The 24632-nt window shown below is 37.1% G+C and overlaps 2 protein-coding genes across 2 annotated transcripts; one reads left to right on the top strand and one right to left on the bottom strand.

Moving 5' to 3' along the window:
- The first annotated feature begins 1951 nt into the window (after positions 1-1951).
- On the top strand, positions 1952-19697 carry lck (LCK proto-oncogene, Src family tyrosine kinase). The gene is made up of 13 exons (XM_079632929.1): positions 1952-2295; positions 4559-4662; positions 7229-7292; positions 7377-7467; positions 7658-7759; positions 8279-8382; positions 8759-8908; positions 9063-9215; positions 11266-11445; positions 15496-15572; positions 17941-18094; positions 18238-18369; positions 18455-19697. The coding sequence occupies exons 2-13, from the start codon at positions 4564-4566 to the stop codon at positions 18658-18660; spliced, it is 1512 nt and encodes a 503-aa protein (XP_079489055.1). The 5' UTR covers positions 1952-2295; positions 4559-4563; the 3' UTR covers positions 18661-19697.
- Positions 19698-19729: 32 nt separating this feature from the next.
- tmem54a (transmembrane protein 54a) lies at positions 19730-24555 on the bottom strand. Its single transcript, XM_079632930.1, has 6 exons — positions 24374-24555; positions 22562-22758; positions 22289-22348; positions 21910-22101; positions 20860-20994; positions 19730-20623 (listed from the first exon to the last, which is right to left on the bottom strand). The coding sequence occupies exons 1-6, from the start codon at positions 24384-24386 to the stop codon at positions 20510-20512; spliced, it is 711 nt and encodes a 236-aa protein (XP_079489056.1). The 5' UTR covers positions 24387-24555; the 3' UTR covers positions 19730-20509.
- Between the last annotated feature and the right edge of the window lie 77 nt (positions 24556-24632).

Raw genomic sequence — 24632 nt, 5'->3', positions numbered from 1 at the left:
GATGCAACCCCTGAGGGACCCCTCAGGAAAATGAAAAATATAAAAAAAAATGTGCAAAGAAATATGTATAATATTTTATATTACTTACAATTTTTACCAATTATTACAATAATGATAAAAAAATTATTTCATATTTTTTAAAATCAGCTTTACAGAAAATAGTATACCGTACAATTAGTAAGCAAGCTAAAGACAACAATGCTGAAGAAAATCTCCCAAGAAAGAGACACAAATATAATTCTTGAATTATTTTTGAACATGTGTATGTTGCAAGGAAGGAGAAATTAACCTCTATCACATTAGGCTACGCATATTTGCTTAGTTTAGTTTTTGTGTTAAAACACATTAAATATTTTTCAACTCTTACATTTTCCACAGATCTCACTTAGTTAGAACTCCTAGAAAAGTTCATAAAATTTCTCAAAATTCTCAAATCATCAAATGAACATTTGCTCTCAAAAGAGATGTAACTGTGAATATGTAACTGTCTGTTAAGATGATCTGCCTCACTCAACATCCCCCCTCCTTCAAACCCCCCTCTTCTCAACCACAAGACCCACAAAGAATGGAAAAACAATTGTTTCAGTCTTTTACTCAAATTGAGAACCAAAAACTAAACAAGAAATCCAGGATTCGACATTGCAAATCTGACCCCATATGTGACCCTGGACCACAAAACCAGTCACATGGGTCAATTTTTTTAAATTGAGATTTATACATCATCTGAAAGCTGAATAAATAAGCTTTCCATTGATTTATGGTTTGTTAGGATAGGGCAATATTAGGCGAAAATCTGGAATCTGAGGGTGCAAAAAAAATCAAATATTGAGAAAATCGCATTTAATGTTGTATGTTCGTGACTGTGCTGCATTCACTTGAAAAAATAAATGTTTTATATATTTACGGTAGGAAATCTACAAAATATCTTCATGGAACATGATCTTTACTTAATATCCTAATCATTTTTGGCATAAAAGAAAAATAGATTTTTTGATCCATGCAATGTATTGTTGGCTATTGCCACAAATATACCCGTGCGACTTGTGACTGGTTTTGTGATCAGGGTCACGGTTCATCTTTTGAGGGATTCTCATTGAGTAATAGGCCAATATATGATTAATATAATCACTGGATAACATCCCCATCCAACCCAACCAGAATGAAATGCATATTTTTGCTGTGATCAGTGGACTCACCACATGAAGAAACTGGTCAAACGTTTCAGTCATGCTGAATGACATAAATAAAAATAAATAAAAACTACAGTGGAGGCTTGGGCGTCAGTGTCTAAATTAAGATGAGTGTTCCTGCAGTAGAAAAGTTAAGAATGTACCTCATTTCCTTTGAATGTTAGGCCTGCGACTTCCTGCAAATGCATGCATCTGCAGCCTGATGCCACAACAAAAGTGTGCGGTCTGCTCGGAGAGAGCGAGAAACAGAGAGAGAGACAGCGAACGGGTTTAAGAGACAGATAATGAAGAGAGACATGAGATGGGTTAGGATCATCTCCAAGAAGCTGACTGAAAAAAAAGTAAAATTGACTTTACCTCAAAATTATCCATTTGCAAATTAGTTTATTGCATATACCTGTTGCAAATTGCATATGAGGCCTACTCTGTAACAGAGCAACTGATGTTTGATTCAAAGTGAATCAGAGGCTTTATTTTTTTGTGTGCAAATGGGCACAAATGCTCCATAGAATAGCAATGTACGTAACACGTTTAAGCATGGATATTCAAATGTTACGTTTTGTGGCTCTATTTAGTACAAGTACAAGCCAAAAACCCATGAGTGCCGTTAACCTTTCCACTCTTTGACATAATGGCGCGACAAAACCAGGTGACAAGTGGAGTCCTGACCCAGAATCCTTCACTCCAATGACACCAGCTGCTCAGAGTAGAGTGCACCTGCTGAAAAAAATGTTAAATATCAGCTCAAACACCTCAACGACAGGAAGCTCTATCATAAGCTTGCTCTGCACCACTGTGGTGTGTGAGCGTGTGTGTTTGTGTGTGTGCGTGTGCGTGTGTGTGTGAGAGAGTGATGCTTTCACAAATGATGTGCCTTTGTTAAGGTGGGAAGTCAAACTCTGACGTGACTTACACAACTTGACACTTTAGCAGCACATGTCATCGAAACACGCCGAAGTTTTACAGATCTCGTTGTTTTGTTCGTAATCTTGGTTTAGATGCTCTGTGGAAAAATGTGTTCTTCATAAAATATAAAGCTAAGGACATGGCAGTGCCTGCTGAACTGGCCCATCACTGATATCAGCATCTTCTGTCAACAGAAAAGGTGAGTTTTACTAGCGGGGTGCTACTTTTTCTTCACTTAAAGCGAGGCCCAGATGAATTTGAATGAGTACAGGTTATCAGACCGGTACTCTCAGGCAGTCTACTTTAAATAAATGAATGATTTATTGGATGAGACTTTACAAGGTAAAACTAAAGGCTGAGACAGTCTGAGATAGATGGGGCAGATTATACTATTTTAAAAAATAATTTTTATAAGGCTTAAAATATATTTTAAAAAAATCAAAAAGAGTTTTAAGCTGAGCTTATAATATTTGCTAATATATTTGATATTTTATTTTCTAAAAAAAAAAAATGCAACTGAACACAGTGAATTAATAATGTAAAGTTTAAATGCAGGTATAAAATATTACTATTCTGAAGTCGAAAAGTAGACGTGAGTATGTTCGGATTGAAATAATATCTCTGCACAGTTCAAATCGAAATTTCTAGAACACATGTGCGCTGTCAGCTGCTTAGCGATTAAAAGTCGTTAAATTTGCAAAGTAATTCACAAAGGAAATATGATATAGTGATTATATACTGTATGTCATCACTGGTTTTGTCATCTGTTTTCATATTCGACCTAAAGGTCAGTCAAGAACAATTGCATGATTTTACATTTAAATTTTGATTCAATCACTAGGGGTGATTTTGGATTGAGTTTTCACATAATGTTAAAACAGTAAAATAGAAAATATATATATATTTTTTTAAATTGGATTTTCATAAATGCTGGGGAAGCGATTATAAGAAGGAAACCCCTGCCTTCCTACTAGCTAAAGGCTGTTACTTTACATTTTCATTTATATATTACATTCTTGCCTAATTCCTATATGTTAAGATCATTTATTCATTTATTTATTAGGGTAAGTGTCAGTCATAAAATACTACACTTTTCTCTTGTGCAGGAGAACCGCTAAAACCTTTGAGGTCAAATAAAATAACATAAAAAACAACAGCTCTTTATATAATAAAGAAGGCAAAATCCAAACATATTTTTGTTGGCTTAACTTTGACTGTTTGGTGTGAATGTCTCTACCTCTTGACCTCTGTTAATTCTCCAGCATAATGCTGAGACACTGCAGTGATATATGAAAAACTTGTGATTGGGATTCCAGAGAAATTTGATATCTTTGACTTTATTTCAAACCTATAAAAACATATGGAGGCCTAAATGAACACAAAACCGTTTGTCATCAGCACCCTCATGCAATTCGTATGACTTTCTTTGTCCTGCATTTTTTACTTTGAAAAATATCTGTGTTTTTTGTCCATATAATAAAGCCAAAACAACATGGACCCCACTGACTATCCCTTTAAGTGATTAAACATCTATGTCATACAAACTATTAACTATGCTTGGTTCTTCATAAAGCAATCTGAACCCAAAACATTTGACCTTGCTGTGCATCTCTGGAGGCTCATTTGCACCGATACTGGTCGGGTCAGGTACAGGCCGGAGGTCAGTGGAAACTCTTGTCTCTGTTTAGAGATCCTGCTTTGATTTGGGCTGTTCTCTCCAAACGGTCCCAGGAGCTCACAGTGTTCAGTTTGACCCAGAGGGTTGAGCTTTTCCTGACCCAACAACACAGTTTCTCACGGGTCCAAAGCCCACAGAGACATACACATTGTGTTAGCACATGAACTCTGATTATTTATCTGTTTAATGGAAATGAAAATGCTTTTGGGCTTGTGTGTTTACATATGGCTAAACTACAGTACTTCTGCAGTCTTACATACAAACACTTACGTACAGGGATTTTTAAAAGAATGTTCTATATTCATGATGCAAAACACATAATGTTGAAGACAAATGAAAAATACACCCAAATCGGTCACTAAGAAAACGGTCTGAAACGTATGTGTGTGAGTTGGAAAAAGGGTCTAGAATTCATTAAGAGGATTAACCTCCTGTACAGATTTGGTCCAGAACTTGTATTTTATTTGTACAGACTACTTGACCCACAGACACAAATAAACGGTAAAATATATAAACTGAATGTTTTTGGCTCCATTTTGTCCGATAAAACAGGAAATACACTCTCTATTAAAGAGAAAGCATGCCAACAAATAAAAAATATACATTTTACCTTTTTATTTATTACCCATTTGTTTATTTAGCCACTACCCTGCTTTTGTTTGCCAGAAGTTGCATGGATCGATGGACTTATTGCACTTACGAATGTATCCATGAATTTATTTATGGTATATAGTCAGATTTATGATAGTTGTCATCTTCATCTTCTGTTTTCTCTCACTTTTAGTAAATATGGGGAACTGTGGCTCTTTTGATCCTGATGACGAATTCTCCTACCATCCAGATGAATGGTGTGATCAATGTAACTGTCCAAAGCCTCCAGCCAGTCAGGTACGTCTGTGTCTGCTAAAGAGAATATTATGGCATAGTTAACTACAATACTTCTTTTTTTCTTTTCACATGCAATTATATCAATAACCACTAAGTTAGGTTTTATTTTGGGTTAAACAGACGCTCGCGAAATGAAATTGTAACCATAGCAACTCTTAGCTCTAGGATCTGTTTCAAAGTGGAAGGAAAAAAGTATCGGCAAGTATATACTGTGCTTTCCTTGTTTTCCACAATATTATAGATTTACACGTCACAAAAACACTATATAAAAAATTGATGCGTTTTCCAGTTCCACATCGCAAATTTAGTCAAATGTTTTACTAAACACACATTTATAAAGCTATACTTTGTGTTATATTACTTTGACAGTAAATTACATAAAGTAATTAACGCTGCTGCGAGGGCGTTTCTAATAGGCTTACAACAGCTGAGGAAGTGATGGAAAACTTGACATCTTTCTCTCTTCTCACTGCTATTGTTTTCCTTCTTTTGGAAAGTCGTGGAAGCGCTATCGCAGATTTTTTCTTTTGCTTTTAGAGCAAATGCAAATACAAAAATGATATTTGCCATCATCTCCCATTCACTGCTATAGACGTTTATACAAAATGGGGATTTCCGCTTCTGAGAACCTCGGAAATGTGAGAAGGGGTCTATTCAGTGGTTTGTTTACTAAGATCGTTTACGGTTAGCTAGCTGTGCAAGTTTCGTTACAAGATATTTGGCTTGAAGAACCAAAATCTTCGCACCCCACAAAAATACCTGTAGGAATCCCCATGGAAGTCATTGAATAATTCACACACTGGTTATTAGAAAATGTTGCAGTTTTTTTTTTTTTTCAATTGATATATTGTTTCGGAATTGTGAGACTGTTAAGAACATGCAGGTTGTAATGCGAGACAGTGACAGAAGTCACTAAATATGTAGGGAGACGAGAGAGAAAGGAAGTGGTGGAGCCATTCTCAACACTAAAGACATACAAATTTCTGTGGTTTATAACATAAGGCAAAACACAACAATGTCTCACAAAGAGCTACACAAAGCATTTTTGAAAAATGCCTATAGCTGAAACTGAAATGGAATATGTGTGTTTTCAAGTGATCTTTCAATGTGAAATGGCAAGCTGTTTAATTTAGTTTAGTTTAGTTTAGTTTAGTAAAACCCGACAACCTTTGGTTTGAGAAGGGGAGAAGATGAAAATCTTAAATGCGTAAGCAAGGCCTATGTTAAAACAGACTGACAATCTCAGTAGATCTTCTAAACATGGTTCAATATGGTTGACCACTGACCCCACACTCTTAAAACTGATGTGATAAAGATAACACAACGCGTGTTCTTTTTTTTACACATCTGTGTCTGGCAACACATTTTGTTTTACTTTTAACTCAAGCAGTGTATTATCCCCTCTTAACAGTTTTAAAATCTTTTACAGACTAATATGTTATAATCACACAATTTGTCAGGGGATATCTTAATCTGAAATTGCCTGATGTTTAATTTAGTGTAGTTAAAAAATGTGGATAATTACTTATTTCATTTAATTTTCTGATTAAATTAGGCTTGAATACACATTCTTTGTGGCTAAAACGCCTCCAAGAAAAAAATTATTAATTAATTGTATCTGTTCCTACTGTGGTCTGTCTGCGATGATGTGACTCTAGTTTAAATGGGTCAACCCATTCAGGGTTACATCATTTGAGGGAAATGTGCCTTTGTGTTGGTTATCAATTGGAGACTAAAACTTCTAGCTAAATTTGAGGCACATTTCCTCATGATTTGTTTTTATTGAAGTAGACCTAGATTAGAAATTAAAGAGAACAACACATGTTGTTATTGCATAATGAGAACGATGGAATGTTTACTTTCTGTGGTAGTTGTTTCATAGGCCGTGAGAGAAGAAAATAAGAACAGCTCCACCCTATTTATAGGGAAATGGCTTTATTTGGTTTATGACATTCAAAAATTATTGACATTGATGATCGGATCCAGATATTGAGGTTTTGATATCATAGAGCTCATTAAGGAAATTGCTAATCATAATTAAATAACTAAAACTGCTATCTTTCAGTAATAAAAAAAGCTTGTTTTTAGAATTTCAATCATTTTAATGGTCATTACTAAACATCAGAACTTTATTCTTTGGTTTTACTCATTTTGATGGATGGTTAAGGTAATTTGGCCTTTGTGTTTCCTCATATTTAAACTCCTGTGAAACGAGAAGTCATGGCTGGACAAATATCCTAGTCACCCTGGTGTACTAAAAAAGGTAAATATTAATGGGAATATACTTCAGAGGTATTTTACTCGTAAAAAATTCTAGGTATACCAATAATTGTTGCCAACGTGTTTTGGAGAAAAACATTTCTTACATAATGTGATTTCCCCCCCACTTTCCATTATTTTACTTCAATGAAAGGTTAGCATTTTGGTAATTTTTTGAACGAAAGACCAGATTAATTTTTTACAGCCAGTTTTGATCATATTTACCAGGGGTGCCACTAATTCTGAGCACAACTGTATATATATGTTTTTTTTTTAAACATTGTGCTCTCTTCTCTCTCACACACAGACCTTTGATCCTCTGATTCCGTACCCATCCCAGTACACACCTCCACCATCATCTCCTCTTCCAGGTGAGATACGTTAAACACCCGTCCTACAATTTTCTCTTTAATGTGTGTTTCAGACAGCTCACTCTTGTCATCTTTGTATTCCAGAAAACATAGTGGTAGCCATATACAAATATGATCCATCCCACAGTGACGACCTTGGGTTTGAGAAAGGGGAGAAGATGAAAGTCCTAAATACGTAAGCAAAGCCCATGTTAAAACAGACGGACACTGTTCCGATGATCTAAACATTGTTGACTTTTGGGTTTTGAGAAGTTGAAATTAACTAAATGTCACTTGTAGGTGTAAATCAGAGTCAGAGTTTCCCTGTTTATTTTTTTGTGTGGTTTAAAACACTGTCCTGATATGTGTATATGTGTGTTTCTTAGCGATGATCCTGAATGGTACATGGCAGAGTCTCTGTTTACCGGGCAGAAGGGATACATACCACAGAATTTTGTAGCAAAACTGAACAGCATTGAGACAGAATCGTAAGTAATGTAACATTCGATTACATTTGGAGCGCACGCACATGTATACCCAAACAAATCCACAAATACTCATGTATACCCAAACATATCCACACAATCACAATTATATGTATGTATGCAGATCAGCTGCTATGGGATTTTAAAAATAAAAGATCAAATCAGCTTCCCCCACAATGTGATTTGGGAAATGACGCCCAAAACTGTGGTTGAAGGGTGATTCATTCAGGGTATCCCTTGTCGGTTATGACAAATGATTTACAGGGGTGTCAGTAATGGAAAAAGAAGAGAAAAAAATACTCCCACAAATCACACAAGTTTCTGAGCATCACTATGCTTAACCACTCCAGTACTTGCTGATGCCACATTTCTGCGTATGTTCAGTGTGTTCTTCTGAGCGTGGGAGGAGTGAAACGCCCCAACCCTGTATCTTCAAAACAATTGAAACTTAAAATAAATGATCCAAATGAGATACTTAATGAGCCAAAGCCCTAATAAAATGACAATAATGTTGTGTTGCAGGTGGTTCTTTAAAAATCTCTCCAGGAACGACGCCATGAGGCAATTACTGGCCCCTGGTAACACGCAGGGCTCCTTCCTCATCAGAGAGAGTGAGACCAACCCAGGTGTGAAACAACGCATTGCTTCTCACACAACAGCAAAAACAAACACAAAAGCATGAGGCCACATCAGACAGTGCCACAGTCCCATAGTCCCGGTGGGCTAGTGTTTGAAATCACATTCCTTGGGCTACGGGAGGCTTTAGATCATCATAGGGCGGCATTACAATGCTGGATCAGAATATTTAGCTTTTCCAGTTTGATTGATATATATAATACAAATATTTAAATAAGTTATTTTGTCAGGAAACCTTTTAGGATAATTCAAGGGTGAATTTTAGAACATTTTCTACATGTCATTAACTGTAAAATGCCGTGTTGTGAAAGTAGATGTGTGACTGTATGTGCAGCCTCTGATCGTCTTCTTGTTCTGGTGCCTCAGGTAGTTTTTCCCTATCTGTGCGAGACCTTGACCAAACACAGGGCGACATCATCAAGCACTACAGAATCCGCAATCTGGACGCAGGCGGATTCTACATCACCACCAAGATCTCCTTCAATTCCCTCTCAGAGCTGGTCAAACATTATACACGTATGTTTGAGTGTTCATATGTGCCTTAGACAAATTGCTTGTCAGGTTATTTATAAAAGACGTAAGACAAGAACAGTTCGATCAGGCTGTTTAGAAGAGCTCAAATGTAGTGTTGTTGAAAAGTGGCACGATTTGTTTGTCTTTCTCTGTGCAGGAGAGTCTGATGGACTATGCACCCGCCTGGTGAAACCGTGTCAGACCCGAGCCCCTCAGAAGCCCTGGTGGCAGGATGAGTGGGAAGTTCCCCGCGAGTCTCTCAATCTACAGCGCAGGCTGGGGCAGGGGCAGTTTGGAGAAGTATGGATGGGTAAGAAGTGTTTTACTTCCTATTTCACAACAACAGAATTGAGTATTTTTACAGTGGGGATTAATGGTAATCGATTTAGTTACTTTCTTTATAAACATAAAGCACATTTTCACTTATTTTTATGGACATTGAGACCATGTCAGACCACTTGGAACACCAGTATGAGAATAACCTGCATTTCAGCATCCAGGTGCCTGGCCAGGTCTGTCTGTGCTTGTCTGGAAATGTTTGTGAGTGTGAGCAAACATTGTGAATTGGACCATCATAAAAGGGTATTGATAAACATGCATCTACAGGCTAAAGAGTATGCGCTGCTCTTTGAGCGTCTCAGCAACCGCCGGGCATATCATAACTGTAAATACAGTAAGCTTGTTGGAACGTTTGACAAATGTTCAGCATTGAAGTCAGTCAGAGCACAGATAGCAGATTCGGCATTTTGGTCTCACTCATCCTGTGACAATCTTTACACACAACACAACTAACAACAGGCATTTATAACTCACCTTGAATAACTTTTAAAGATGAATTTTGGGTGAAATGAACACATTTGTGGTAGCTATTGTATTTATCTATCTAGAACAGAGATTCTCAACCGTTTAGATTCAAATTTTGTGTTGGACAAAATTCATAGCACCGCCATATAGGCGAAGATATTTTCCTTATTTCTGATGTATTTATGACAAAGCTGCTTATTTTCAAACAGAAACAGGTAGTATTAATATGTTACAATACGTCATAAAACGTGTGACGTAGATCTGAGTGAAATAATCAAGATTAAATGTAGGGCGGGGCTTGATTTTGTCCATTGAGAATTTATTGGTTGGTTGTGGTTTGCTATAGCTGTGATCTCATGAGTGACAAGTTGTCTTGGGGCCAGTTGCTTAAACAGTCACTAAGTTAAGACTGTGTTTGATGAACTAGCAATTAGTTAGGGCTAATCAGTCTTTCTTTTCAGATTCAAATAAGACCAATCTATCTTTTAATGTAATTGACCAGTATTGAAGAAAAAAATGAGAAGACATTTGGGTCTCAGTGGTTCTCAACCAATGGGCCTGATCAGTTGAGAAATTATCTAGAATATTAAGTATATTAATTATGATACACATTTCTATTTAGTTACCAACAGGATGCTGCAGTCTTGTGATAACAGTAATATCATCATACGGATTACACTCATATGTTCATATATTGAGATGATTTAAATGTGTCCAGTTTTCAAACATAAATAAACTACAGCAGTGAAATCATACTTGTCTTGTGTTGACCCTAAAAATAGATCTATGGAAGTCACATCAATGCTTGAGTTTTTACCACTTCCTGTCCCTGGTTGCCATACCAACTGACTTGTTATCATCACTACCTGTCAGCTCCGTGACCACGAGAGCCCACATCATAGCTGCCATTTTGTTTTGTTTTGTGCAGTGAATGACTTTCTTTATTCAAATGAAAGAACTGTTCCGTGTAATGGACCGTTCTGTTCATTAAACCTCAGTTATTTCCATTGGTGAGATAACATCACACAAATCAAGCCCATAGAAATAAAGTCAAACGGTTGTTGTGAACAATGTGAAGCCAAAGAAACTCAATGAAGGAAAACATTGTGAATTTCTCACAAAGCAAATTCTTTACAAACACCCTTATGCTCTCATGATAAGGAAGTAGCAGTAGTTCTCACATGGCCACTTATTTCTAAATTCATTTAGAAGTATGTGATCCAAACAGAAATATTGAATTCAGACCTTAATGAAATAGTTTGTCTCAAGTAAATCATTCTTGGTGAATGAGCTTCTACATGTTTATTTTTGAGAATCAGATTATTGAGCCTAAAAGGGATAATTCTATCATAATTTACTCGCCCTCATGTTCCAAAACAATATGACTGTTCCTCTGTGGAAAACAAAAAAAGAAATTTGAGATTTTTTTTGTCCATATACAATGGAAATGGGCATGGGCATGGTTGGCAACATTCTACTTTTGTGTCATACAGGTTTGAAACAACATGAGAAGCTTGATGACAGAATTTTCATATGAATTTTCTCTCCTTTTATAGGGCTGTATAACAACAACCGTCAAGTGGCTATCAAGAGTCTCAAGGCAGGTACCATGTCCATGAGTGCTTTCCTCGCTGAAGCAAACCTGATGAAGACCCTGCAGCACCCTCGACTGGTGCGACTTTTCGCTGTGGTTACACAGGAGCCCATTTATATCATCACAGAGTACATGGAGAACGGTGAGACATACAGATGCACTTACACACTCGTTCAAACAAAGGAGGGGAGAGTTCAATGAAATGACAAATCCTTTATAATACTAAATGATTCATCCCTGCAGTTCACCTGGACGTTCTTTACAAAACACAGACACTCTCATGAAGTAACTTCCATTTCAATTTTCATCAGGGTTTCATGATCTAACAAGTCTGAGTAGTATCAGGGCCGTGAGCACTGTCTGAGTGTCTTAAAGCCCACAGCAGTTCAACAGTTGCGTCCGCTCTATGAAAACAAAGCTTTCTCACTGCTTTGAAGATACTGAAGGCATCTCAAAACACGTCCCACACTCACCTGAATGACTCTGTGCAGTATTTTTGAGGGGCAACTTTTTTTGGTCTCTTTCATTGACCGCAGTGTTTTTACATTTACAAACATGTGGTCTGCCTCTTTTTCTTATATGGAGAATGCACAGCCAGTGTTGGGGAAAGTTACTTTGAAAAGTAATGCATTACATTATTGCATTACTCCTTTAAAAAGTAACTAATTGCATTAGTTACTTTTTTTAGAAAAGTAATGTGGTACTCATCTGGGCTGGGCTTGTTTTTTTATAACAAACATTTTATATTTTTGGGCAAATGCAAAAGACCCTTTAACACCACAAGTGAAATAATAAGCCTCAGGCTGAAGGAAATGTAAATTCACGCGTGTACAGTAGAGGGCAAAGCTCAAGTAAACCTTTCAGCTGTGCTGCCATTCTGGATAATGGAAGAAAAGGATGCAGGAGAAAAAAAAGGTTTTTCTTATATTTACCTACTTACTTAACCAATAAAAAGAAAAAAAAAATCTAGTCATTTTTGCTTATGGATTTACCTGAATCATCGAAGGTCAGAAGCAAGTACATTGGTCAATAAATTGATAAATTATTATGTTCAATAAATTATTTATTTAACATATTTAGCTATTGGATCATAGTATTCTGATTCTGCATTTCACTGATTGTATTCATTTTTCAAATCTTTTTTTGTGCAAGTGAGATGATGCATGCTCACATTTAGTCTAGAACTACAATAACCATCATGCTTACAACGCCTCTGCACTTCAGTTTGTCTCAACATTGGGAAAAGAGAGCTGTCAGTCAATAAATGGTAAAACAAAGTAACTTGCGTTACTTATTTCAAAAAGTAACTCAGATATTTTGTGGTAAAATTTAAAAGTAATGCATTACTTAACTAGTTACTTTAAAGTAATCTGATTTGATGTACTACTACTGAATCAGTGTGCAAATATGGACATTCTGAATTGAATTATACATCTTTGTTAACATACAAACACTGCACGTTCCCCCGTTTATTCATAAAATGGAGATTTAGCAACAGCATACAGTATCGTTCAAAAGAAGTCTCTTAGGCTCACCAAGGCTGCATTTAATTGATAAAAATACAGTAAAAACTGTAATATTGTGAAATATTATTACAATTTAAAATCACCGTTTTTTATTTAAATATATTGTAAAGTATAATTTATTCCTCTGATGGCAAAGCTAAAAGTTTTTGCAGTCTTCAGTGCTCAAGAACTATTTCTTATAATTATTATCATAAAACAGTTAGTTCACCCTAAAATTAAAATTATGTCATTAATTAGTCACAAATTACCACTTTATTTACAAAATATTAAATCTCAAACAGGCATTGGACATATTTTGTAAAGAAAGAACTAACCCTTCAGTATTTTTTGGGGAAACTGTGATATATTTTTGGGGATTATTATTTGTAACAATGTAAAGATTTCAGTCCATTTAATTTGATTCTTGCTAAATAAAAAGTAAAAAACAGCTTGTCTTGATCCCTAAACTTTTGAACAGTAGCTAGTGGGAATTTTCAATATTAAGAAGAGACAGGGACCAAAAGTAAAACTTATACAGATAAACTCAAACTTACAGTAAAACTCAACCAACTAATCTGAATATTTGGGGGGGACATGTCCCCGTCAAGGTGGTAGTTACGGCCCTGATATTTATTCCTTCATAATGCCAGTCATTGTTCACTAAGCGGTTCTGACGTCTCTCCTAACACTCTTGTGAACAGCATGCATACAGAGCTTGTGTTTCATATCTGGCATTCCCACCTTGAGTGTTCTATCTAGAACATAAAATGACCCACTTCAGTTTTGTAGAACGCATGTCCAATTCCTTGTGTTTGTATCACATCATTCTATTTTAGTTCTCAGAATGTTGTTGTTGTAATACTCAGTCTGATGCACATTTGAGAAGTTCCATTTCTTCAAAACATTTTTATAACAATTTCCAATCCTGGTAACCTCTCCTTTACTCCAAACTGTTCTTTTAAACTAAAGGCTTGAGATGCTATGTTGTTTGGTTCCCTTTATATTTTTGCGATATTCTCCTGTGAAACCTTTAATCATGAGAAGCAAATGCACCCTTACAGCAGTTTGTCTCAGAGGAGCTAAAGATCTTTATAGCTGCTGTTTCTCTAACTACTAATGCATATTAAAAACCCTCATACAAACACAGCATCTCACTGCAACCTACTTAGAACAATGCACAGCACCATCAAAACAGGCCTCGCATAGAAAGCAGGGTCACAGTTATAGCGTGAATTCCATCACATTAAAAAGAGACGGAGTGAGGCAGAAAGCACACGGACAGAGAAAGTGAGAGAGAGAGAGAGAGAGAGTGAGAGAGGAAAGGGCAGATACAATATGAGGTATAGAAAGAAAGTCTTTGTTCCATAGGCTAGTATCGGGAATGCTTTCTAATTCAGAGCCAACCACCCAGAAACTCTCTACAACAAATCAGACTCATAAATGGCCACCATGGTCACAGGTGTTCACAGAAAAGACCTCCACACCCTATCTTTTCTCTTTTTAACGCAACAATAGCACCTTGGGTCGTCATTACAAGCGTATTGCGATGCACATTATTCCATATGTAACCCAGTATGGATTGTTTGTTGGTCTCATTGCCCCTAAGAGGATTGTTGGCCCTACAGAATGTCATATTGACGCCGACAGTAACAAAAGACTCTAAGAGGAACAGCCACGTTACTACAACGTCAGCGAGCTGATGGCAGAGCTCGTGAATGCTCCCGCTTTGTGTTCCCTCTTAAAGGAAGCTGATGGAACACTATGCTCAGCTTGTAAACCTCCCAATTCTTTGTTTGCAATCCATGTGATGGGTTTAAAAGTACAATTGTTGTCGGTGTTGTTATTTTAAAGAAGAGGTTGATGTGCCCCTTTTCCACCCCTCTGTCATTTTAACAATGGAGACAATGACAGAATGATTCAAAAACACTGGAACTTCATCTAAACTTAACCCACGACCTTGAATTGTACAGCCTAATGCGATCTGAGATCAAAAGAATGTGTACGGCGCATGATATTACGAGTTCCTAACCGGGCATTTTCCGCTGCAGCTTTGTGGGAATTTCCTTCAGGGTCAGTCAGTTCTTCTTTTTCCAACACAGCCTGTCGTCTCAAAAGCAACTACTTTGGCCTTTAACATTAAACGTCTCAGCGACTGATCCAAACTGGCTGCACTAATTTCCTGCAGTTGTTATGTTCTAGGTCTAGGATCTAATCTAAGTGCCGTTGTTTGCGCTTCTCAGTAATTTTGAGAAGAGCTTACAGAACGTTTTAAGCACCAAAATAACATCATTCATCTATCTGCTGTTTCCTTTTACCTTTGAACTAAAATGACTGATGAAGCGTGCTTCCGGTAACATTCAGTTGTGGTTAAAGAATGTTTAAAAAAGGCGGCTGAAGACAAGACAGAAGACTTACAAACTAAAAATAAAATGTGTAAAAAAATCTAAGCATTTTTTTAAAACATTGAACCTTCTATTCAGACTCTTGCAGTGCATGCTGGGAGTGGAAAATACCCTGGTCAATCTCACTAGCGCCAACTAGTGTCTAGGTTTCATAGTTTCAAGCCAATTTACTTCTTCGAGCACATTTAACATTTTATGGTTTACGTTGCAGTTACTAAATTCTGTCATAGCTTGTTTTGCTGTATATAAAATATATGCATTTTAAAATGTCGTGTTGACTTTTAGGCAGCCTGGTGGATTTTTTGAAGACTCCAGAAGGATGTAATTTAACCATCAATGCGCTGATCGACATGTCCGCCCAGGTAGGCTGACCATATCATTTTTGGTGGGGGTGGGGGTGTCAATACTAAGCTCAAAACATCAGGGGTGAGACATTTGTGCCCCACAGGAAACAAACTGTCCCTAATTTCTACTTTGTTACAAGCTCAAGTGTACATTTCAGACCCTTGTATATTCTGTTTATCACTCAATCCTCTATTTGACCGCTGTCTCTAAGCTGGTGACGTCAGCATTACTCAGCTGCTGTTCTGCTTCCTAATCTTATGGTTAACAATGAGCATAACTGTGTGTGCTGGAACGAGTCTAGACATTTTAATACAACAACAACTACCCACACCAATCTATAAACCGACTAGATGAACAGACAATATAAATGTGTTCACATATACTGTAGAAAATAAATTATTTCTTACTGGCATTACATTTACATTAACTGGGCAAACATACAGTTCTTTGTTTGTTTGCAGGGAAATATTGTACATAGATTGTACAGGACCTGATTTAGGTCACAGTAATTCCTGACCTAATTAATGACACTCCATGCTTCATTGAGAATATCCAATTACCATGGGAACAGTTCTGGCTGGAACTAGAATCTGATCGAGTCCATGAACTATTGACAGACAGAGTGTAATTTTCTTAGTAGAGTTTGCGCTTTGATTCATTTGGTCTTGGTCACTCATGGTATGAATGTCCTTAATAGTGAGTGTCTCATGCACTCAGTGTGTAAGTGATTGGAGTGTGAAGATGAGAAAACAGTGATGTTTTTGAGCAGTGTTGCAGGTCAGAGGTTCACAGGGATCGTGTGACATGGGATAGATGTAAGGAGATGGTCTCTCTCTTTCTCTCGATAGTATCGTTTTTCAAGATATTCAATGAAATGTTGGCGGAGAAAGTATAAGAGGGAAAGTGAGAGATGGAATGTTTTGAAGCGGCATTAAAAAGAGACGTTTTGCTTTAGGGATCAGCTTAGATGCCGTGTGATATTTTTCAGCTATTCTTCTCCATAAAGTGAATGAGATCATTCAGGGTTTTTAAAAGGTCCGGGTGGAATGACTACTTCTACATGCCTCTTAACACACAGAATTGCCCGCACATTTATGCAAAACTGTCAGGGACTTTCACATTAAACCAACACCTTTTTGACGGTCTGTGTAACACTTCCTTGAACAAACATGCACATGGTGTCATAGTGCAACATCCTCTATAAAAAAAAAAATCTGTACACCGTTACAAAACTACCATCATGCATCACCCATAATGCACACACACACACGATAGTCTCTGGCCACTATCACAGACACAGTCTAATTTTACATGAAAGAGTTTTAGAGCATGACAGGAACACCAAAGAGCTGATCTGGGACCGTTATCCTTCCCTCTCATTCTGCGCATCTGGGTCAGAAATAGCAGACGTCTGAGAAGCTCAGCAGCCATCACTGTTCTGAGATCAGTCAAGACTGGAGCTACCTTAAACATGGGGAAAATAAGAAAGATGATGCATCCGGAAGTATAGCAGCAAACCAACCTTCTGAATGAAACCTATGGGTTTGTGCTGGGTGGAGTGGAGCAGTGGAGGTTAAAAGTCAAATCAAAGGAAGTTAAAGCAAAACCCTCCCTGTTTCAGGAACTGACCTCTGTCTGTCTGTGTAACGCGTGTTATGTTCGGAATGAAATACTAGCCTGTGTACGGTTTTGTAAAAATAGTAGGCTATGTGAAACTTGTATGCAACAATAAACTGTTATAGTATGCAATATTGTTGTCACATGACCATGTTGTTGCACATTCCATCATTTAATATATATATATTTTTTATTCAGCAAGGATGTTAAACTGATCAAAAGTGAGAGTAAAGACACTTATAATTTTACAAAAGATTTCCATTTCAAATAAATGCTGTCCTATTGAAGTTTATTCATCAAAGAATCCTGTATCATGGCTGCTATCAAATCAGCTTGGTCAATAAATTACATTTTAAAAATATTAAGACAAAAAAAGCTGTTGTTTTGTAATAATATTTTAACAGTATTACTGATTTTATTGTATCTTTGATCAAATGAATGCAGCCTTGGTGAGAATAAGAGGGGTGTAATTAAAATAAAATGTATTTTACAGTCATTTGACTGTTTTATAAAATAACGAATCGAGGAGATATACATTTTTTTTTATAGCAAATATTAATTGCAGTTCATTTTTTACACTGGAAATAGATCAAGTAAAGCACACCGCCTTGTGAGATACAGCATCTAGAGCAGTATTCTCTATTATATACACCAAATGTCGTACATCATCTTAGGATTTCATGAATACTTTGCATGGTAGTATGCTATTCTAAACATAATAATAATGCTGTGTGTGATTTATGGCTAACACTTTACTGCTCCCTGCAGGTCGCAGAGGGAATGGCTTACATAGAGCAGAAGAACTATATCCATAGAGACCTGAGAGCTGCCAACATTTTGGTGTCTGATGAGCTCATTTGCAAGATCGCTGACTTTGGCCTCGCCCGCCTCATCGAAAATAACGAATACACTGCCAGAGAGGGTAAGGTAGCATCAGCTGCATCATGCTTTGTTCTGTCAATTTACCCTAGGATTACATCACCACAGAATCTCCGTTTATGCAAGAAAGTCTGGCTGCTAAACTTTAAAAACACCTAAAAATATGCCTTTTTAAAAATCACACAGGTGCAAAGTTTCCTATCAAATGGACTGCACCTGAGGCCATAAACTACGGCACCTTTTCGATCAAATCAGATGTCTGGTCGTTTGGAGTACTGCTGACAGAGATTGTCACTTATGGAAGAATCCCATACCCAGGTAACAAACCATCAATGTGCTTCCTGTTTGACCTCATTTAGCCATTTCTCAGAATTTCTTTTCACTGTTACTCTTGATCTTTCAGGGATGACAAACCCAGAGGTGATCGCAAACCTTGAGAGAGGGTACCGCATGCCTTGTCCCGATAACTGCCCAGAGGCTCTCTATAACGTCATGAAACACTGCTGGACAGAGAGCCCAGACAACCGGCCCACCTTTGAGTATCTGCGCAGTGTTCTAGAGGACTTTTTCACCGCCACAGAGAGACAGTACCAGGAGCAGCCCTGCTGAAAAGATTCATCTTACGAACAGCAGAATTTGGAAAAAATGACAGCCCATGGGGGTCACATTAAAGACTTAATGTAGTTAATGAAATATTTCAAAATACAGTTTTAAGTGTAGTAAAAAGACAAAAGAAACATTTTGATGAGAATAAGCCAATCATTAACAGTGAAAATGAAAATTGTGTCATTAATTATTACCATCATGTTGTACCAAGCCCGTAAGACTTTCGTTCATCTTTGGAACACAAATGAAGATCTTTTTGGTGAAATCTGAGCAATTTCTGTCTCTCAGATGACAGCTACACAACTGACACTTTGATGCTTTAAAAAGATCATAAAACTAATCCATGCGAATTGAGTGGTTTAGTCCAAATTTTCTGAAGAGACTCGATCACTTTATGAACAGATTGAATTTAGGCTTTTATTCACATATACACATCGATCAGCGAACAAAAAAAGAAGCTCAACCGGAACTGATTGACATGCGAGAACAAACCTTATGCGGAAGCTCAAACGTGCTGCTTAACACGAGAATTAATCTCATTGGTTCTTGCAGAAGCTCAAACGTGCTGCGTAACACGAGAATGAACCTCACACGTCAAGTGAACATGCTTGAGCTTCCGTTTACCACAGTTGAGTTTTGATGAATGTTTATTTGTGAATAGAAGGCTAAATTCAATTTGTTTATCATAAAACAATGGTGTCTTTTCAGAAAACTTTGGACTAAACCGCTCAATTCATATGGATTCGTTTTATGATCTCTTTATTAACTTTTGGTAGCCGTCAATGGAGGGACAGAAATCAAAATGTTTGGGGGAACTATACCTTTAAACATGGATTTGTGGAAAAAAATGTGGCTACAATTCATCAGTTTTAAGTGTGCTCTCAATGCATGAGTGAATGTCCTGCTTTGTGTTCACCCTTTGAGCTTTTAGTATTTCTGCTTTCTGTGCATTCTGCTATTTTACTTGTCTTTTTATTTTATAAATAACTGCATCATGAACTACTGAACCAGTAAAACAGTCCAAGAGATAAATTGGCCTCACTCGGTCTCGTTTCATCTATTTAGACGACTCTTTCACAGATTCACTGACTGCTGATTGTTTTATTTAACAGACTTGGTGAAATGTATTGTAGTTTCATTCTCGCCCACACACCTTTGGTGTTAACAGGTTATCAAAAGGTCATAGGGAAATCTAGAGTCGGTCAAGATCAAGCATCAAAAACCCAACAATTCTTACCAGGGCTGCATTTCCCAAAAGCATTGTAAGTTTATCGTAGAGATCATTGGTGGTAATTGTTCTACTATCAACTTAGGCTTAAAAAGCTTTTGGGAAACGCAGCCCAGGCCAAAAATCAAACCAAGTCCCAGTCCCACACATCACTTCCCAAGCATGACCAATTATATTCCTATGAAACAACAGAGCCACACAGCCTTTTTAAATATTCAGTTTTTAAATATAAAGTAGTTTTATAAAGTTTTATAATATAAAATAGTTTTATAAACATTTAGCAAAAATTATAGGGACTGTGTCCAAGCAATTCAGTTTCAAATAGAAAAGTATTTTTTTTAATATAAATGTAACAAGGAAACCCATCAGTGCAGAAAATGTAACATTAAACATGTTAATGAGGTTAATATATAAAACATGCACTTTACAATAGTACTTGGTCACGCAGTCTGACCCTTTAAGACTGAAGAACACTCATCATTAGTGCTTCATTACTCTCCCGCTAGCAACTTCAGCGAGCAGCACACTTTTGTTTTATGTGCATTGGCACTTGGTATTTCTTGGTCCACTGTCATGCAGCGGTTTTGAAAAGCATGTATTGTTCATGTAATGTTTACTTTTGAATTACAGTTCACTTGTCTCCACAGCAAGAAGGTCATGTTGTTCTGCTCGCTCCTCCTCCTCATTTGGATCATCTCCTGGTGGCAGTGAGGTTTCTTCTGGCAGCTGGACACGCACCTAAACCCCAACATTTACATTGCATTCAAAGAACACAAAGGTTTATCAAGTTTAATGTGGAGCTGGCATGCAAAATTGCTCTTAAAACAATCTGTAACCCAAAGTGATTTCATATCGAATTCTGATTTGTTTTGATTGCACTCAACTCAAAGTCAACCTTTAACACTACTTGTATGTATGCAGCTTTAAAGTATTATACGTTTTTCCTTTAGAAAAGCGTATATAGTTCCATTTACCCTTTTAGTGATAGTTCTTCTCCACGGGCAGCGCAGCCGGAGGAACGACGTACAGGCCAAGAAACAGCGGCAGGAGAACACCACCTCCACCACTGACATCAGAATCAATGGAAACCATAGGATTAATGTAGTACCCTGGAGAGAGAAATATATTGTCTTCATTTCAGTATTTCCTTTCACTTGCTTATTTTGCATTATGTCCCATGGGGTTCCAAATTCAATCAAAATCTAAATTTTATTTTAAAATTCCATGCCGAAACCAGAGGCCTTATTTATAAAGTCGTGCATAGAATCATCCTAAATGTGAGCATATGTAAAAGATAATGTACATCCAGCCGGTTGTTATGTTATCTCAGAATAACCCCCCGACAGGGTGATGAGGACCCCGACGTGAACCGGAGGCAAGTTTATTCAAGCGTCTTGGAGACGATGCCACAGTTCTTCTAGATTTAGACTGTCTCCGTTATTAATGTTTCTTCATGTAATCACAGACAGACTTAATGACTGCGAGATCAGATCTCTGTGTGGAGCACCGGCTGTTGACAGACTCCTTGTGCATACAAAAATCTCACTGGATTAATGGTAAAAGGATTGTTTGGTAATGTAAACTGACATTTCCTACTGACTCACTACAGCACAAGATATAAATAACTGGCTTAAAATCCTTTTTTTGTTGCAAATACTAACGTGCTTCACATATATTTAAATAAACAAGTTGTTTTCATTATTTGAATTAACGATGTTGTAATATTTTAATACTGGTATATGAATGCAAAAAGTTTGTACACATGCACTTAAGTTGGCATACACAGAACATTTGCACATTTGTTTTTACCTTTATTCCTCACTTTTAAAATAGGATCAAATTCAGGATAAAACCTGATCGTACAGGAGTTCTATAATATATTTACTTTAGTGGCTTGAGATTTATTTTAAGACACCAAAACTGTTGCACTCTAACGCAGAGAAAAAAGGCATTTATGAGACTCATATCAGTCATTTGCATTTAATTACACAAGGACTCATCAGACTGCAGATAAATTGACTTACATAGATGCGTGTGGGGTCAAAGGGGCATTCATTTGTGATGCTGTACAAATTTATGATGGCAGACCGGTTGCAGTGGGCAAACAGATTCTCCCCATCCAGATGTATGACCCTCACTGTAGCAACACTGATTCCCACTGCAGAGGCGGCACCCAAAAGAATAGCCAGGACACTCATAACTAGTAGAAACCAACTCTGCAACAAACATAGAATGTGTTCAGAAATAAATAATACATGAACACTATTTTGTTATATAGAAAGACTTGTTTTAATGTAAATGTTTTGAAGCGACAGCAAATAAACCTCATTTAGCAAAAACGCATAAATAACAAATGTGATCAAAACAAAAAGGACAGTATTGAGTGTGGGTATGTGTACTCACCAGCAGCTGGTTTCTCTTGTTCTTTGAGAGAACAATAGCTGAAATTCCACCAATGATTGCCTGCAGGTTATAACATGGTCCGATGTATGAATTACAGTGTGGATTCATTCAGTGCAAGGGGTTAGTTTAAAGTTTCAACTAACACACCTGGTTATGCCTCATCTACCACATCACTGGCAACTGGATAATGATCACAAAGAAAATCTAATGTCCATAACAGAAATGTGGAGATAATAAGCAAGCAATACGTTACAGTTTTGAGGAGAGACATACCATGAGTCCTGCCACAAGAGCAATGACATTGGAGATGGGGTAGACGAGTTTCCGGTTCCAAGTGAACACCTTTATGTGTCGGAGCACAGCTCCGTGTACCAGTGCCCCCAACAGGAAGTTCACATGACCAACCAGAACCAGTCCCAATCCCATCTTCATCAGGATCTTGTCATCCTTCAGACTGCCACAACAAAGACCTACAGCAAACACACACCATATCAAGGAACTATAAACACAGAAAAAGCAGGACATTGATGGACCAGACAACAAATCATCATTTAAATTAAATGTCAAGGAACTTTGTGCACCAATAAATCCATATTAACTTGAGACTACACTTATGTGTCATGCCCATGACTTCACTAAAAAGCAAAGGGAGGTAATGAAATGACTGTCAGATGTAATGGAGATTCCCACACCTGAATTCCCATGACTTGTGCATGACACTTCACTTCCATGCATTTGTAATTACTGGATTTTTTTAAATCATTTTTTAACCAGTAAATGAATGAAGGAAGTAATAAACATTAAATATTTTTATTAAATAATATTATAAATATTAAATATATTTATCACAATTTACAGCTGTATTGTACACTTTCAATCAGGCCATAATTTAGAATTTTAGGAGATAATTTAGGAGAATAATACTATTAAATCCTCACTGTAATGTTTTAATCGTCATTTACTCCACCTTGTGTTGTTGAAAACCCATGACATTTTTTTTCTTTCTTTTATAGTACAATAAAAAAAAATCCTCATTAATTTTAAATGCAATAACAGATAAATGGTGATTGAAAAAGTCCATCATTAAGAAGGAACACAAACACATCATTAGTGACACCGCCAATTACGAACAAGCAAAGATGCGTTAGGATTATCCGATTTTACTGCTAAATAAAATATGTTATTGATAAGCGATATTCTGAGTTACATTTTAGGCTTTTTTCAAGAAGAGTAGCTACTTGCAATATGACTGGAAATCGATTGCTGGAAATGGTTTTGGAGTTCGCATGGACTGTAATTTGAATCAGCGTAAATGTCTGCTTTTCAGGCTTCAGAAGACTTGATGTGTGGACATGAATGGACTACGTCTATGGTGTTTTTGCTTTTCAGTTTTTACTCCACATTTTCAGTTAATATTAAATGTTATTGCACGGAAAATATAGGCTATTATTTAAAGAGGGTTTTCACTACACGTCATCAATCCGGAAGTCGGCCATTTTGGAGGCACTGAACGCAAACAGTGCCACTGAACAATTTGGCTGATTATTGCTGCTGAAAAATGGTCGACTTTTAGTCTGTACTAATCGGTCGCATAGGGAAAAAAACATTTTGAGTTCTATAGACTGTCAAAAGTTAAAGAGAAGAGATCTAAAATGATGTCCAGACTGTGTATCGCAACTGTTCAGATACGAGTTGTGTGTCCATGCAGCTCTTTGGCAATATGGCAAGGAGGTTGCGTTGATGGAGGGGTTTGCATATAGAAGATGTTGCCTTATTTAAATTTTACAACATGGAAATGTGTTTTTAACAGTGAAAAGTTTTTTTTTTTAAAAAAACTACAGACATGGAGGACGCGCGAGTCCAAAATAAACATTAAATCCTTTATGTTGTAACGTAACGTTACGTTAGGCAACATTAGTAGAAATGCCGGCCATTACAAAACTCGTCACATTCAGCGCGTTGTTTTGATCTATTATCAAGATAAACATGACCACACCCGGACCGGCACGCTCGCGAGCCTGTTCATACTCCCACCCCATGAAATGAACACTTTAACGTTACTTATGTAAATGATGCCCAACTCACCCGAATTCACCATCCTGAAGTCCTTCTTTCAGACGAAGTCATAATTAAAGGTTTAACATGTTCAAGGATCTTCTCCTCTTACCGTGCCTCTCAGGCTGTGTTTCTTCTTCCTGTTCACCTGCGTGTGCGTGCATGGCCACTCCCTCTCCGCGCGCTCACCTGATCCTGGCCGCCCTGCAGGAGTCGCTGTAACGTACATGGAGTTTATAGCGTCTCCAAGGCGGGCACGATGTTGACCTTTTTTTTTCTTTTTCTTTTT

The sequence above is a fragment of the Phoxinus phoxinus genome (genome assembly GCF_949152265.1).
Source record: "Phoxinus phoxinus genome assembly, chromosome: 13".
Taxonomy (NCBI): Eukaryota; Metazoa; Chordata; class Actinopteri; order Cypriniformes; family Leuciscidae; genus Phoxinus; species Phoxinus phoxinus.
This window is presented reverse-complemented; position numbering and strand designations above follow the sequence as displayed.